Below are 16,728 nucleotides of genomic sequence, written 5' to 3'. Positions count from 1 at the left end.
ACCCACCATGGTGTTCACACCTGGGTGAGGGCTTAGGGAGGTCTTCTGCTCCAGCCCTTGTATCCAAGCAACCACAAACTTATCTCCATTTTACAGATGGAGTAACTGAGGCCCAGAGTGATTAAGGGGCTATCCAGCAGTGGTGGTGATGGGCAGAGTCCTGCTTCCAGGGACAGCTGCTAATCCAGAATTCCCACTTACTCAAGGTTTTCCCTCTCCTAGGCAGGGACTCCAAATGCTCCCAGCACCTTCGATATAGGCTAGGACAGCAGAGGACATGTACACCTCTGGGGCTCATGCAGTCTTAGAGCAGAGATGACTTTCTTCTGTGTTTCCTCTTCAGTTATCCTGACCAGTGGCTGATACCCAAAGTCACAGGGCCTCACTACCTCCAAGTTTATACAGCTGTGGTGGAGAGACAGGGCAGGTGAAGCGATCGGAGGGTCTCTAAGCCAGAACTTCTGGGCAGCTCTGACCTTATACGGAGAAGTGGGCTGCTATCTTTCCTTGGCGCAAGCTCTAAAACAAACAGCAGTCTCCCTCCCCTAGTGTCTCACATTCCACCGTTAGAGATTCTCTCTTTTGGGTCTTAAAGGTGTTTCGAGTTTTTGTGACAGACCCCCGTGACAATGTCCAATGTCAGCTTCCAGTGGGTGGTGAGGTCAGTCTTGCAAGAAAGGCTAAGGGCAAAGCTGTACAGAAAGCAGGAGCCCACTGCATGCACCAAAGCCCTTCACCAGGGCACAGCTCTGCCAGATGTGGACTGCTGCTGCCAACCACCTCCTGACTCCAGGCCTGAGCTCCCTGAGAGGGCACAGGCTATGGGGATCTGTGCTCTCCTCACTGTCCTGCTCTTGGGGGGTACAATTTCCTGAGCCCCCTGCAGCAGGCGCCTGCGCCCATGTCCACAGGACACCAGTGGGGATTTTCTCAGCACCTCTACTGCTCTTGCCTCCCACAGGCCTAGGGAACATTCTGCTTTTGACCTCAGGCAAGTGGCTTCCCCTGAATCTCTGTGTGCCTCAGTTACTCCATCTGTATAAAATGAGCACAGTAGTACTTTGGTCTCCCTTCCCTTCAGGCCCCAGATCCAGAGTGGGACGGGGGAGAAGAACAGGCTCCCCCTCTCTGGGAGGTTCCTACAAACAGCCCAGAAAGGCTATAGTGCACAGCTAACCGTGCACAACCCCAAACAAACTGAAAGCGAAACAAAACACCCCCAGGAACCGATTCAAGACCCAGCAGGCTGTGGGCAAACTGCTGATGTCCTGGGCCCATGTCTCATCCCTAGTCCTGCACGGGCCTACCCCCTGGACGGACAGACTCTCACCCTCCTTTACCTGCCACCAGACTGCTGCTGCCAAGGACACCAAGGCATTCTGGCCTAGTGTACAAAAGCCTTGGAGCCAGCAGCCCCCTTGGGCAACCATCAGCACAGCTCCTAGACAAGACAAGGCCTCAGCTGCCAATGACAATGAGGGTGGCTGCCACAGGACCCTCCTGGGGGTGGGACCTGGAGCCCTCCCCTGTCTGGGCCCTCTTCCTAGGTCCTAGTGGAGTCCAGTTCAGCAAGGGGGGCAGTCAGTCTGCCATCAAGACAGACTCCCACAGACCTGGCCCTTCCTCAGACAACCTGCCAGGGGCCTGGGGACCCAGGACCCTCTGCAGTGACACCACGGCCTGCCTTCCCCATCAGCTAGTGGAGTTCTCCTGGCCCTGCCTGGTCCCAATGGCGGAAGCTGCTGTTGGGCCTCTCTGAGCTGGAAGCGCTCTTTCCATCGGGTCTCAGGGGGCCATGTATCCCTGAGCAGCAGCTGGACGGTTAGGGCTGTGGCTGCTATCCTGGCCTTGCATTAACATGAGCTGGTTAATTACCGCACCCCCCCCCCCAGCTGGGAAGACATTCTTCCATCACCAGGCAAACTGCTGGCCTGCAGCCCAAACCAACAGGGGGAAACTTCAGCCTCCACAGCCCTCTCCCCGCCAGATGGAAACAACGTATAGCTGCGGAGGTGGGGGTGAGGAGAAAGGGAACAAAACCCAGTCCGTCTGTCCGAGGAGCCAGGCCGGAACCCTGAACGGACAGCCGGATGCTGAGGCACTCACCACTTTCGTTCTTCTCGATGACATCCACCACCTCCCCGGCCTGGAGGCTCAGCTCTGAGTTCTCCTGCTTCTTATAGTTGGACACCACCACGTACTGTTCCAGGATCATGGGCTCGGCGTTGGTGTCGGCACCTGGCGAGGGCAGAAAGCACGCGGTGAGCCAGCGGCCGGCTGTGGCCCCGCGGCCAGGGCGCCCCCTGTCCATCGGCCTCGGGGGAGGCTGCTCCGAAGCCAGTGCTGCTCTGAGGGGCAGCCCGCAGCCAGGGCTCGCAGCTCACTGGGCCCCAAGGACAGGCCATATAGCAAGGCCCCACACCGGCCCGCTGCACTGCGGGGACCGGGGGACATGGGGAGTGAGGAGGCCGGGGAGGGGGCCGGGGGAGGAGGACGGGAAGGGGAGAGGCAGAGACAGAGACGGAGGCGAGGCCAAGGAAACTCAGAGGAAAGAGCCCTGTGCTGCGATGAGTTAGTCACAGCCCGGCATGAGGGAGTCTGAGGAGAGGCCCGGCCTGGACATGGTCTCTCCAGACTCCACGGCCGGCCGGCTGGGGTGTGAGGGGAGGGCCAGAAGTGGGTGGGCGGCCCATGAGGGCTGAGGCCAAAGAGGAGGAAAGGAAAAAAAAAGGAAAGGCAAAGAGGAAGGCTTCTGCCTCTACCCCCAAGCCCCGTAAACCCCCAGGAAAAAAATCTGCAGTCCTCCCCTCGGGAGGGAGAGAGCTAGCAGGAGAGAGCTTCTCCAGGCCCAGGCGAGAAGTCAAGAGGGTTTGAGGCTGCCAATCACTGGGGTTTACTCGCAACCCTTAAATAGAAACACATGAGACCCGTCGAATGAGGAGCCAGGGGTGGAGGCAGGGGAGGGGGAGGAGGACCGAGACTGTTTACTTGAAACCCAAGAAGAGAGCCCCAGCGCCAGCCGCTGGTGAGCCCAGTGCCTCCACGCCCCCCCCCCCCCCCACAATTTTTCTTCAAGTTCAGCTCCATTTAAGTTCAGCTCCATTTCTGCCCCTCTACTCACGGAGGCACTGGGGCAGATGGACCAGCCTCAGGCCTGCTCACCCAGTCCAGAGGGGGGTGTTGGTCTGGCCTGGCTCCTGCCCTCTGGCCACATGGCCAGACTCAGTCTCCCTCTGCCTGCAAAAGTTGGGGCTTGTGGTCAGCTCCCAGCAGCCTCCGGCTGCCCTCTCCCAGGTGGTTTTGTAGCTCTCAAGGGGTCAAAAGCTGGGAAGCAGCAGAGGCAGGGTAGACCGTCGAAGCATCCCAGGAGCAAGTGCCTTCTCTGTCTCCCTCAACCACTGGACCAGTGCAACATTCGTTAAGCTGAAAGGTGGACAGACCTGGGTGCCAATCTCAGTATTGGTCATGCTGCCCCCAAACCTCTCTGCACTCCAATTATTACCATCATTATCATTAGGCTGGGGGTGGGGCTAGTACATATCTGACATGTACTAGTAGGAGCCATAAGGATCCACAAACTAGAGACCAGTCACCTCCTACAGGAAGCCTTCCTAGACCACCACTACTACCACCAGCCCAAAGAGAATTGCTAGTGCATTTTTTAAACTGTATCTGCCACCCTATATTCCTGCCAATCTCCTGGAAACTAGGGGCTTCACACCAACAGTCTGTCTATTAAAAACAGTTGAGAGGGTCCAAGCTCAACACTGGAGACCTTGGATACCTCAGCCTGCAGCCACATTCTCTACATACCTGGGTCTGACTTGGCAAACATTATGTGCCAGACATATATGATGTCCCATTTCATCCTTACAACTTTCCTCTTAGCCCCTATTTCACAAAAAACAAAGTAGAGGCCTAAAGAGGACAAGAGGTTCACTCCAGCTCACACTGCAGGTATGGAGCAAACCAGATTCATTCACTCTTAGGTTTAAGCCATCTCTTTTCCCACTAGAGAACAACTTCCTCTCTTTTCTGTTTCTCTGGTCCATTCTTCTAACACAATGATCCTCAACTTGGTACCACAGAATCACTTGGGGAGCTTAGCTTTTATATATTAAAAAAATTCAGCTGTATAGGCCTCACCCCAAGAGATCTAGATTTAATCGGCCTGGGTGGGGCCCAGCCATGGGTATTTTCAGATACCCTCTTGGCCCCACTTCTCATGTGCAGCTAGGAGTCAGAAGCATTGCTTAGATCTTTGGGTCCTCCCATGGGGAGGGGGCTCCCTCCAACCTGCGATGAGGGACGGGAGACACACCACTGGGAGATCCCATGTGGTGTGGGCCCTGCAGCCCTTTGGAGGCCTGAGGGTAGGGAAGACGGGCTGCAAGGAAGCACATATGCACAGCTCCAGGCAGCCCCTCCAGTGCCAGGATTGTATTTCAGGCAGAAATGCAACCAACAGCTGAGCTGTAAGGCCAGTCGCCCCTGTACTTGGATGTGGCCAGCTCCTGCACCCGCCCCCTGGCAGCTGGACAGAGGCCTTGCTGGGCATAGCACTGACAGAGACTACCTCCCACTGTGCCCTGGGGGGAGGTCAGCGCCTGTCCTGGAGGCCTTGGCTAGGCAGCAAGGAGCGTGGGTCGACTGCGGCCAAGAGCAGTTAAGCGCACTCAATGCAAAAGAAAGCTGGCCCCTGCCCTGGGAGGCATGGGGGCTCTCTTCCTAGCTTGGGGGTGGGGGATCCCCACATGGGGAAAGTGGAGAAGGAAAACTCAAGACACAAACAGAAGAAGAGAGGCATTCCCTAGCAGACTGGAGCACTTTCAAATCCCGAGAGAGCACCCAGATTACGCCGGTAATAATGGTGAGCCTCTATCACAGCTTACTCCGTGTCAGCTATTCCACCAAGCATCCAACTACTTGGTCTCTTAATGCTCACAGCAACCCTATGTGGTGGGTCCTGTTAATCCCCATTGTACACATGCGGAAACAGAGGCACGTGAGGTTAAGTGATTTCCCTACAGTCGTACAGCTGGGACGCAGGCAGGCTGAGACCTAAACCCCAGTCTGCCTGATGCCATTGTTTCCCTTAACTTCTGCACTATACAGGGCCTTCAGAGGGCCACTGACGCCTGGTCTCCAGCGAAAGGCCAGGCCTCACTATGTGCTGGTACCTGGCATATCCTTGGTGCTCAACATAGCATGGGCCCTAACTGAGTGCTGCTGTACTCACTGCTCAGAGCACAGGGCCCATCAGGTGACAGATACTCTATGTGGACTCAATTAATGGAATAAATAGGCAGACAGATGAGCTGAGTGGTTTAATGGTTTGTTTTTAGCTGATACCGATAAACCAGGCATGGCTTCACCTCTGGAATATGGAAAATTAGACGTCCAGATGGCTGAACCTGGGAGGAGAAAGGATCAGAGAAAAAGAGGAAATGAAGGCAAGGGGGAGCAAAGACTAGGGGTCTGTGGCCAGAAGATGTTACAAAGGAAAGGGTGGTGGTGGTGAATGGAGGAATATCAGCTCATTTGAATCCAAGCTAAAATCCGAGGCAGGATTTCAAAAGGGGAGAACACCCACACCCACACACACAGCCAGGCTTCTTGGAAAACTGGCCTGAGCTTCCTGTAGGCTGACACTCTGGGATACAGGTAGAAAAGATCTCCAGGCATTACAGAGCCAACACAGGGGGTGACAGTTCTTGGAGGCTACTCCATAGGCTGCGGATGGACAGACAGACACACAAACACTCTGTCCTCCTGGTTGCCCTCCGCTCCTCCAGCACACAGGCTCTCTGGCATCTGCCCTGTAGGGTGTTGCCTGCCCTGGGTTGCACAGGCCTGCGTGAGCTGGGAGCAGGTATCCAGATGAGAAACCACTCGGCAGGCAGGCAGGCGGGCGGTGATGTCATCCCACAGAGCTGTGCTGGATCTCCTCCCAGCCAAGGCTAGGAAAGCTGGGGGCTGAGGAATCAGCTTGGGGGAGCAGAGGAGGGGGCAGTGGAAGGCGCCTCCTGTCTTCAGATGAGAAGGATTTGGCAAAAGCATGGAGAAGGGGTGTCCCCTTCTAGAGAGGAGGGCCCCTCCCAGATTTGGAAGGGGACCTTGCAATAGTTTGGGTCCTGTCCAGGGGTGGACCCTCTGCCTTATGACAGCCCTTGGCTGGGCCTGCTGGAGCCCGGGGGAGTCCCCAGAGTCCCGCTTCACCCTTGCCTCACACCTGCATTCCTCCAACTACCACCTGGATGCTTCCCCCTGACCCCTGCCTGATCCTGGCTGCCAATTTAAACTTCTAAATTTAGCTTTCGCCAAGTCATTCCCCAGCTTCAACACCTTCAATGGCTCCCTGTTACCTATAGAATAAAGACCAAGTTCAAGCCCGATCTGAGCTCTCCTAGTTCACTGACACCTAACTCCCCTTTTCCAGGCAACAGTCATGATTTAACACACATTTATCAAGTACCCATTATGTGGCAGTCACCTAGTCTAGCCTTTGTGTTGGTTGTACCCATGTCTGGAATGCCTTCCCTCCCTCTCCTTCTCTCTACCAATCCCAGCTCTACCTAACACCTCTACCCTTCTGGGCTCTAGGAGGTGCCCTGTGATCAGTTAGCCAGGACAGTGACCTGTCCTTCCTCTCCTTGACTTCCTGCAGGGCACGGCTCCCCCACCACACCATGTGTTGTAGAGAAGAGTCTCCCAGGGCTGGCACTACAGGGCATGGCAGAGGGTACAATAACTGCCCGAGATCCCAGATGCAGTCTACAGTGCAGAGAAGAGGAAAGCACAGAGATTAGAGTCTGGGGGTCTGAGGTCCAGTCCTGCTTTGGACTCTACTAACTGTGTGACTCTGGAGAGGCCACTTAACCTCTCTGGGCTTTAGCTTCCTTATCTGTAAATGGGAACAGTAACAGTGCCTACATCATGGGGTTGTTCTGAGCTTGGAATGAGGTGACGGGTTATAAAGCAAACCAAGGAAATGAGAGATCTGGAGAGGAGCTAGAGGGGTTCACGGTCCTCCCTAGTCTCAGAACAAGACAGCTCAGGTCCAGTTCCACAGGTGCCAGAAGGTGGGAAGGAAGCCCCATGGCTGTGTCCCTGCAGCCTGGTTCTCTCATTCTTGACCTCCAGACAGGTGGCCACACAGCCCAAGGACACTTTCCTACATGGCTTTCCCAGCCCCTCACCCCTGAGTGTCCTGTCTCATCAGACTCTTCAATATTTCAGATGGGGAAACCAAGGCTGGGAGAGGCCCAGCAACTTGCCTGAGACCCTGACCCTGGTCTTCCAGTCTGGCGGGGACCCTCCCCAGCTGGCCCTTGGCCCACACAGCCTCCCCTATATGTCTTGCTCCAAACAGCTGGACCCATCCTGAGAAGCCAAGCACTGTAGTGGCCTCCACCCCATGCTCCCCACGCTCTCCATGACCCCCCCAAGCCCTGGGCAATCCACCAAGGTCCCTCCTGCTCCTCATAACTGGATCCTCCCAGGCCGGGCTGGGCCTGCCGGCCTCTCCATAGGCCCACAGGCGGCCCAGCTATACGTTTGGTGAATAAAATGTATTGTCTTGGGCCAAGTGGGCTCCAGCTCACTGGCTCATGGAGAGGGGAAAAAGGGACAGGAGCCCAATGATTAGCTCAGGCATAGGCCCTCCGTCACAGGGAACACCAGAAGAACAACTGCAAGGAGCCTGGCCAGGCAAGAGAAGGAAGGGGCTCTCTTACCCCTGCTGCCTTCTGCACTCCTTGGGTACTCCCCTCCCATTCACTACCCATAGCTGTGGACATCACTGGGGGCTCACCCCTGCCCACGCTGCCTCATCCCCTAAACCCCAGCCTGAACCTCTGTTCTCAATTTCTTGCTGGACTTGAGGCTGGGGAAGTAGTGGGTAGAGGGGTAGGTAATACTCTAGGAAATGGAGGGGCACCATGGGGCACCCTTTTGGAAACGACAATCCCCATCACCATCTCCCTCTAGCAGCTCAGAAGTCTGCTGTCTGGGTGTTTCTGCCAATATCCAGTATGACCAAAGTCTAAAGGCCAGCCCTGACTTCTGGCCCAACTCTGCCGAAGTCTCTAAAGATCACCCTTAGCCAACGGGCTGGGCCAGAGTCCCCTGAGGCTGGAGGTAACTCCATCCTCTGGACAGCTGGGAGGAAGGGGCTGTGACCCAACTCTCAGCTATAGTCCCAGGACTCCTGCATGCCCGCCGCACTGGAAACCAGGCTCCAGTCACCTCAACACTCAGTCTCTCTGCCTCAGTTCAACCACCTGAAAATGAGATAAATCATTTTTGGCCAGCCAATCTCAAAGCATGGCCCACTGAGATAATGGATGCAATTGGCAAAGTGTGGCAAGCTCCACAGCTAGATGGGATGACAGCCCCAGCCCTTTAACCCCTCCCCAATTTACAGATGTAGAAACACAACCTGCCCAAGGCAGGTGTGGCAGAGCTTGGATTCAAACCCACACACTCTGTGTCTGGGCCCAGAACACATCTGCTTACACACTGTGCTACACGATTATCACTCCAACAGCAGCCTTCAGGCTGAGTGTGAGAGCCTAAAAGGGGTGGCCAGGGAAGGTGGAGGACACGGTGAGCTGAAGGGCGTCAGAGAGCAGGGAAGAAGCCTGCCATGCTCACAGAGGGCCACCACATACCACAGAGAAGCATGCGGGGAGCGGCCTGCAGCCCCGGCTCCCACTCACGTGTGCCTGGGACACACATGTTCATACCCATGCGCTCACATGCATACCGGGCAGTACCTGTCACGTCCTTCTTGGGAGACTCAGCCCAGCTGGACAGCCACACTTCAGAGTCCCCCGAGAGAAAGCAGCAGCAGCAGAAGAGAATCAGAAGAGGAGAAAGAACCGTTAGGCAGGCAGGAGGTCCACCAGCAATAGGCCAGGGCTGCGAAGGCAGGGGGAGGGGAGGGGAGTGATTTCCTGGCCCTGGGCTGGCTGCTGGGTTGGGCGTGGGCCTGTGTGATTACAGAGGCTGGGACACAGCCGGATGGGGATAATGAGGTGTCTGTCGAAACGCAGGAATCCTCTGGGGCCCACAGAATCCTACACCACCCCCCTCTGGGACGGACACGTGGGTTATCAGTGCTGGCACTTCCTCCCTGGCCATGTGGATGGCTCAGCCCCACAGTGCCTGATAGCTCCGAGGGACCCCTTGTGGGCCAGCAGGCTTAGCAGCCTGGACCCAGAGTCTCAAATACCAGGGCTGAAGTGAGTGCCTAGGCCAGTCTCCAGGGCCTGCCACCACATCTACTGGGCCCTCATCTCTTGGCCAACTCTGTCACAGCCCCTCCCACTGAAGCAGACAGGCCGGCACGGGGAGAGTACAGGCATACCTCAGAGATATTTCAAGTTCGGTTCCAGATCACCACAGTAAAGTGAATAGCACAAGAAAGCAAGTCACAGGAATCTTTTGATTTCCTTGTGCATATAAATGTTTACAACATACTGTAGTCTACTGTATGAATAGCATTATGAAAGAGTTTGAGATACTGGGAGAATGACCAAAATGTGACACAGAGACACGAAGTGAGCACATGCTATTGGAAAAATAGTGCCAATAGCCTTGCTCAACACAGGGTTACCACAAACCTTCAATTTGTAACAAACAAACAAACAAACAAAAACTGTGCTATCTGCAAAGTGCCAGTAAAGCAAAACACAATAAAATGAGGCATGCCTGTATGAGGAAGCTTCACTTCCAAGAGTCTCTGATCTCCTACCCCTCACCCCATCTGCAAGGATAGGGCTTTCAGTGACCAGGAGAGATGAGGGCTCTCTATGCCAGTCTCACACAGTGGTGCCCGATCTCAGACTCATCTGTGAAATGAGGTTAAAAGCTGTCCTCCTGCCAAGAAGAGATGCAAAATCACAGCACCATAAAAGACATAATATAAAAACCAAACCCCTTGCCATCAAGTCAACTGTGACTCACAACAACCGTATAGGACAGAATAGAGCTGCCCCATAGGGTCTTAAGGCTGTAATCTCACGGAAGCAGATTGGCACATCTTTCTCCTGCAGAGCAGCTCATGGATTCAAACTGCTGGCCTTTTGGTTAGTAGCCAAGTGCTTACCCACTGTACCACCAGGGCTCCTTGAGATATAATACAGGAACAATTACCAGGGATGGGAGGGGAGGGGAGGAAACACTGCTAGGCAGGTAGATACAAGTACTAATTTGCGTGAAGGGAAAGGCAATATACCAAAAGCAAGTGACCAACACAGTAACAATAACATGTTGTTGTTGTTATGTGGCAATGAGTCAGTCCCAACTCATAGCGACCCCTCCTTGGGTTTCCGAGGCGGTGTCACTACAGAAGTAGATTGCCCAACCTTCCTTCCGAGGAGTGGCTGGTGGGTTTGAACCACCAGCCTTCTGGTTAGCAGTCAAGTGCCTTAGGCACTACGCTACCAGAGCTCCCAGGGAGTAAGCAATGCATTGGCCAGGAAACGAACCAGGGCCTCCTGCATGGCAGGCAAGAATTCTGCCACTGAACCACAATACCACAGTAGCATTATAAGGAGGCAGAAACCTCTTAGCTTGATCAATGAATGATATGAAAGTTTCTAGGCTATCAGAGGGTCACCAGGTAACAATCATTGATGGTCTACCTGCCCACCTCCCACCATACAGTCAATTCTGACTCATAGCCACCCCCACTGGGTTTCCAAGGCTATAAATCTTTACGGAAGTAGGTTGCCTCATCTTCCTTCTGTGGAGCTCCTGGTGGGTTTGAACTGCCAACCTTCTTGTTAGCAGTCATAGGCCTTACACACTGTGCCACCAGAGCTCCTTCAGTCTACCCACAGTGGCCCATATTCCCCACAACGACCCCATGAGGTAGGCAAGAATTTTTTAGCCCCATATTACAGATGCAGAATTTTTGAGTTTAGACAGGAGAATTAACTGACCCAAGTTCTCACAACCACAGAGTAACAGAGCTAGATATAGAACTAGGTCTGGGGACCCCAAGGTTGGCACTTTCTCTGCTGGGCTGCTTATCACCTCCAAAGGAGGACAGAAGACAACACTGGCTGCCGTAGGGACAATTAAAAGGAAACACTGAGGTGCAAGTCCGAGAGGCAAACCCCGCACTGCCCACACAATACCAGCCAGGAGAGCTGTCTGATCCAATGACAGATTGTGACAACAGCCCTAACAGCAGCAAACATGCACACAGCATTGACTGGGCATCAATCATTAGATTGAACACCTTCATATATTAACTCATTTTTCATAACAAACCTAAAGTGGCAGTATAAAAATGGGGTGGTGAGGTCATCTGACTCCTCATCTAACTTATGAGGGGAGAGAGGATCACCATCAGCCCAAGGCTGATTCCTATGAAGCAGAAGTCAGACATACCTCCTCTCTCCAACCTTTTTACCAGTTCTGACACCAGCTGTCCTTCACATGGCACTCTCTACTTCTCTGCTGGGTTTGACAATTCTTTGCAATGGGTCACGCAGAACTCACAGACCATACTCACATTTATGGAGTTTATTAGGGAAGTAACAGGTTACAGGAGCCCTGGTGGCACAGCGGTTAAGAACCTGGCTACTAACTGGAAGGTTGGTGGTTCAAACTCACTAACAGCTCTATGAGAGAAAGATGTGGCAGTCTGCTTCCGTAAAGATTTATAGTCTTGGAAACCCCGTGGGGGCAGTTCTACTCCGTCCCATAGAGTAGTTTATTAATTATTGTTTTCTACCAAGTTACAATTCAGGATCAGGAATCATTCAGGATACAGTTCTTCGATTAAGACCCCCTCTTCTCAGCCGTGCCTGAAATCAGGCCTCTCTCTGGCCCTTGGCCTCTTGGCCCAGCCTCTCTCTTGCTCAAGGCCAAGTGTAACAAAGCTCTTTAGCTCTGCCAATAAGTGCCTGGGAGCAGCTCACTCCGCCAGCAAGCCTTGACCCAAAGGCTCTCAGCTCTCTTTCTCCATGGGTCAGCACACCCACTGCAACCCTCATTCACTCTGTTGGCCAGGAATCCCACTGTGCCATCTCCTGCCAGTCTCCTGCTGCTGCCATTTCTCTCCCACTGAGCAGGGCTGTGAATTGCTTGGTCCAGTCCTTGCAGCCACAGTCTTTGTGACTCCCGCCAGATGACTGTGTAGGACTATGCAAATGTGAGGTGCTGGTGGCCCGTGGCCCACCAAGGAGTTTGGACAGCTTGCTGACAATGTAAATAAGGTGTATGGTACTCTTGTGGGGGTGGGACCATGTAAATAAGGTGTACGGAGCCCTAGCACAGGGGTAGGTCAGTTTTGCCATCCTGCTAGGCTTACAATGAGCCATCTCAGAGATGGAAAGGGGATGATTTCACTACCATCAAGCAAGAAACGAGGAGTGGAATGTGTCTTTTGAAACTGAGAATCCCTGCACCGAACCTCCTTGATCCAGGAGACAGAGAGCTGTGAAACTGGAGACATGGAGGGAAGTGTGGTAGCAACAGAGGGAACAGAACTAAGAGAGTGGCACGAGAGAGAGGGGTGGGCCTCCTGGTCCACAGAGTGAGAAAGCTGAGTGCCTCTGGGCAAGACGCTTGCTGGTGGAGTGGGGTGTCTGGGTATTTATCCATGGAGACAGGCTTGCTGACTCATGAGTGGGAAAACTGCGTGCCTTATGGCCAAGGCTTACTGGCAGAGAAGGGGGGCCTCTAGGCATTTCTTGGCAGAGCTAAACACTTGCCCAAGCAGGGCAGAGGTCAGGTTGAGGGGCCAAAAGCCAAAGAGACCTGCCTTTGAGCACAGTTGAGGGAAGGCTGTCCTGATCAAAGAACTGTATCCTGAGCATTCCAGATGCTGAATTGTAACCTGTTACTTCCCTAATAAACCACACAACTGTGAGTATTGTGTGTGAGTTCTGTGTGGCCATTGCAACAAATCATCGAACCCAACAGAGAAGTAGAGTGTAGTGGGAAGGACAGTGTCAGAACTGGTAAAAAGGTTGAGAGCTGTGGCATGACCTCCACCTCACCTGGGCTGTTGATCTTGATCCTTCTTCCCACTTGTGAAGTTAGAGGTCAGATGTTAGCCCCACACCATTTTCACATACTGCTTTTCAACATCTCTCGCCATTTCCGGTGTTACAGCTTGTCCTATCTTGTCTCCTGAGTCTAGAAGGGTCTCGGTGCAGGGACCTCAGTTCCAAAGGACATGCTGTGCTCCTGTCTCTTCTTTCTTGGTGGTAGTGAGGGGCTCCTTGCCCTCCCCACCCTGAACTCTGGGATGGCGCATTTTAAGTCTAGTGGGATGACAAAACTAACCAATCCCCTTGGTTAGGATTCTACACACTTTATTCTCACGGTCCGTCCCATCCCCACAAAGATGCCATGCACACCTGATTTGAATTATTAGTTAGCTGTCCAACCCCCTTGGTGTGCCACAAGCACCTCATTTGCATACTCCCACCCAGTCATTTGGTGGGAGTTACAAGATTATGGCAAAAAAGGCCATATAAGCCATCCTCACGTGGCAGGCAGGTACTATTATTCCCTCCGTTTTGCAGATGAAGAAATTGGAGCAGAGGTCAAGTAAGCTGTCCAAGGTCATGTAGCTAGCATAGTATCCATCTCTTGAGGGGATGGACACTGACCTCAGGTGACCCAAGCTTGATGGCACTCACCATTTTAGGCACCTAACTCTCCCCACTCACACAGCAAGCCATCTCCCAACTGCAGACTGGCTCCCATGTGGAACTGGGAGGCCTGGCCCTTCTAGTTCTCACTGTAACCCAACAGAGTGACGCTCTGACAGAGGTTTACTGAGGCCTCTGGAGTCTGACTGCCGGAGTTCAAATCCAGGCTCTGCCCCCCTTCAGAGAAGTTACTTACTTAACAGCTCCAAGCCTGTTTTCTCACTGGTAAAAACTATGAAGTTTCTAGGTTGCTGTGAGGATTAAATGAGGTAAAATGTAATTAAGTGCTCAGCACAGTGCCTAGAACACAGCCAGTGCTAGGTAACAGCTGGCAGCAGCAGCATCTCCCATGAGCTTGGCCAGCATGAGCCTGGGTTTCTTGGGTTCAAGAAACTTGGGGGTGGGGGCGCACCATGAAAATCATACTCTTGGAGCTTCAAGGATGAGAGTGGTGCCCAATACTGGGTGGGTGTACTGAAAAAATGCTGGCACCAGGTAGCAAAGCTTCCCCACAGATACCAGGTCCACTGGAGGTGGAGGTATAAGGACTCCTGGGGACATCACCCCGAGGCAAACGGGTTGTGCTAGGGCTAGAGCCTCTTATCGGGCTAGCGACCTCCTTGATCCCTAACCGTGTCCCTATTGCTAAGTGGCAAACATCACCCGTCAGAGCTCATGCCCAACTTCCTCACCCCCCACCAGCAGGTCTATGAATCTCTCTCCCCAAAGGAAAATGGCAAACAGGCCAGAAAGGAGCCTGACTTTTTTTTTTTTTTTAAAAAGAAAAACATGATTTATTTCACAGTATCCTGGATTTACTGAATTAATCCAGTTCCGCTGCTCCCACCCAAAACTGTCCCGCTTCATGGTCCCTTCTCTCCAGCCCACCCTAGCAAGCCCTCTCCCAGTGGGAAGGACTCCCTTCTGCCGCATTACAATGGTGGCCCTCCGGTCAACAGGCAGACAGGGCGGCAGACAGGGCGGCCAGCTCCAGCCTGGGAGAGTGGAGAGTCAGAGAGCCAGGGTGAAGGAGCACAGACAGGCGTAGCCGAGGACACAGCTGTAACTGACACAAACCAACTGCTTCCTGCTCTTCCCACTGTCTCCACTACCTTCTCCTCTGGTGTCAACACAGAACCAAGGGCCCTACTGAGCAGGGTAGGCAGGCCTGGCGGAAAGCGAGGGGTATCCAGCTGAGAAGCTGCACAACTGGATTGGCTGAGGATTAACTGTGTGAGACCTTGGACCAGTGGTTTAACTTCTCTGTAAAGTTAATACTCACATCTGTAAAACTAAACCTTTGGGCCTACGGATCTCCTAGGCACATGCCTGACCTTCCCTGGTAGAAACCTCTTAAGTCTCCATCACACATGTGTACTGTGGCTGAAATGAATCTTTCCAGAGAAACTGACTGCCCTTCCAGGGAAACCACTGTAACACACACTGACAGTGGAAACCCCAAGTCACAAAGCAGGTAATTCAGGAGCATAGAGACCAGAGAAGTAGAATAATAATAATAAAAAGCCTTGGTTCTTCAAGACTCAAAATCATCAAAAAAAGACCAGGCTTACTGGTGTGATAGAGCCTGGTGAGACACCGAGTCCATGGCTGCTAGTTACTCTTCAGGTCTGGAACTGAACTCACTTCCAGCCAAACAACAGACAGGCATACAGGGTGAACACTGATAGCAGATAGATGCACTCCTTAGAAGGATCAATCATGGGAGACCAGAAGGGCAGTATTTGCACAGAGAGACAGCTTGTAGGGCAGGAATGCATAGGAAAGAAGGAGCCAGAGAAGTGGAGGAAGTGGGAAGAGAGTTGTTACATTGTAGGGAACTACAGTCAATGCCATGAAACAAAATGTGTATGAAATGCTGTATGGAAAATGAATTTGCTCTGTAAACGTTCACCCAAATCACAATACGTTTTTTTTAGATAATTAATTAATAAAACCTTGGTTCTTGTGGTCACTCCACCACCTAGCTTACTGACTTTGAGCGATTTAATCTCCTCAATCTCTTAGCCTCTTTTTCTTCTTCTGTAAAATGTGGATGGAAAGACCTACTTTGCCTTCTTTGCAGGGTTATTTTAAGAAAAAAAAATGGCCTAATGCCTATGGAAAGTCTGAAGGGGTAGGAGTTAAGCCTCTGATACACAGGGGAGTGAGTGGTGGTGAAGAGCAGAGCTGGCGGTGAGGACAGTGACGCCTGGGAGAGGAGAGGCCCGCAGACAGGGTCCCTCCCTCGGCTACCCCACAGGACCGTGTGGCCACAGCCATCCCTCCTGCTTGCAACACCTGCCAGAATCTAGGAACAGAGAAAACCAGGTGGCTGCAGGTCATGGCCAAATCCAATGACCTGTGTGGCTACTTCGATTCTGTCAGATCTCGATAATTAGGAGAGAAAAATGAACAATACTGCAGGTGACCCTACCTGTACTGAAGCCTCCCTCCAATGGCACCTACCACAGGCCTACATAAAAAATAACTGGCTAGAACTGAGTTAGGAAAGGGAGTCTTTCCTTATAGGTTCATGATAACGTTTCTTTAAACCTTGCGTAACTCCAGAGCAGTGAGAATTGGGTTCAATTTACCCAAATCTAGTCTCCAACCATGTTTCCAGGAATCCTTCCCTGGTGTAAAACAAGTTCCGCCCATCCAAACTAATAAATCCAGAGTGGGCTGTGAGCCCAGGTGGGAGAGACAAGCCTGAGAGCAGCCAGCAGCACTAGGTCCGCAGAAGGGAGAGCAAACCAAAAGCTCTGGAGGACCAGGGCAGGGTCACCTGCCTCATCGGCTTACACAGCCCTGCCCTGGGCTCCTGGGAGGGGAGGAGAAGCAGGGACCCTGCCAGGGGCCTCCAATGGAATGAACACCCCGCCTGCCTCCCCCCACTCCCCTAGTGCCTCCAAGAACTTCCATCCTTCAAGATCTCCGCTCACTGGACACACAAGACCTCTCCCTCTCTGGGAATTCTATTGTTCTTACTGTCTTGCCCTCACTGCGGTCTTGAGCTAGTTTCTAATTATCTCCTATATTCCTTTCTCCC

General features: G+C 52.9%; 1 protein-coding gene across 1 annotated transcript in view; it reads right to left on the bottom strand.

Moving 5' to 3' along the window:
- Positions 1-16,728, bottom strand: part of SH3PXD2A (SH3 and PX domains 2A) — a 282,207-nt gene that overhangs the window by 56,583 nt on the left and 208,896 nt on the right. Inside the window, exons 7-8 of the mRNA XM_042780829.1 lie at positions 8,778-8,822; positions 2,107-2,238 (exon numbers count right to left, since the gene is read on the bottom strand). Coding sequence (XP_042636763.1) covers positions 2,107-2,238; positions 8,778-8,822 — 177 coding nt within the window. The remainder of the gene's footprint in view (positions 1-2,106; positions 2,239-8,777; positions 8,823-16,728) is intronic.

The sequence above is a fragment of the Orycteropus afer genome, unplaced genomic scaffold (assembly GCF_000298275.1).
Source record: "Orycteropus afer afer isolate SDZICR_OR568_19922 unplaced genomic scaffold, OryAfe1.0 scaffold00064, whole genome shotgun sequence".
NCBI classification, from domain to species: Eukaryota; Metazoa; Chordata; class Mammalia; order Tubulidentata; family Orycteropodidae; genus Orycteropus; species Orycteropus afer.
The sequence above is the reverse complement of the archived record's forward strand: the minus strand, read 5'-3'. Positions and strand labels throughout refer to the sequence as shown.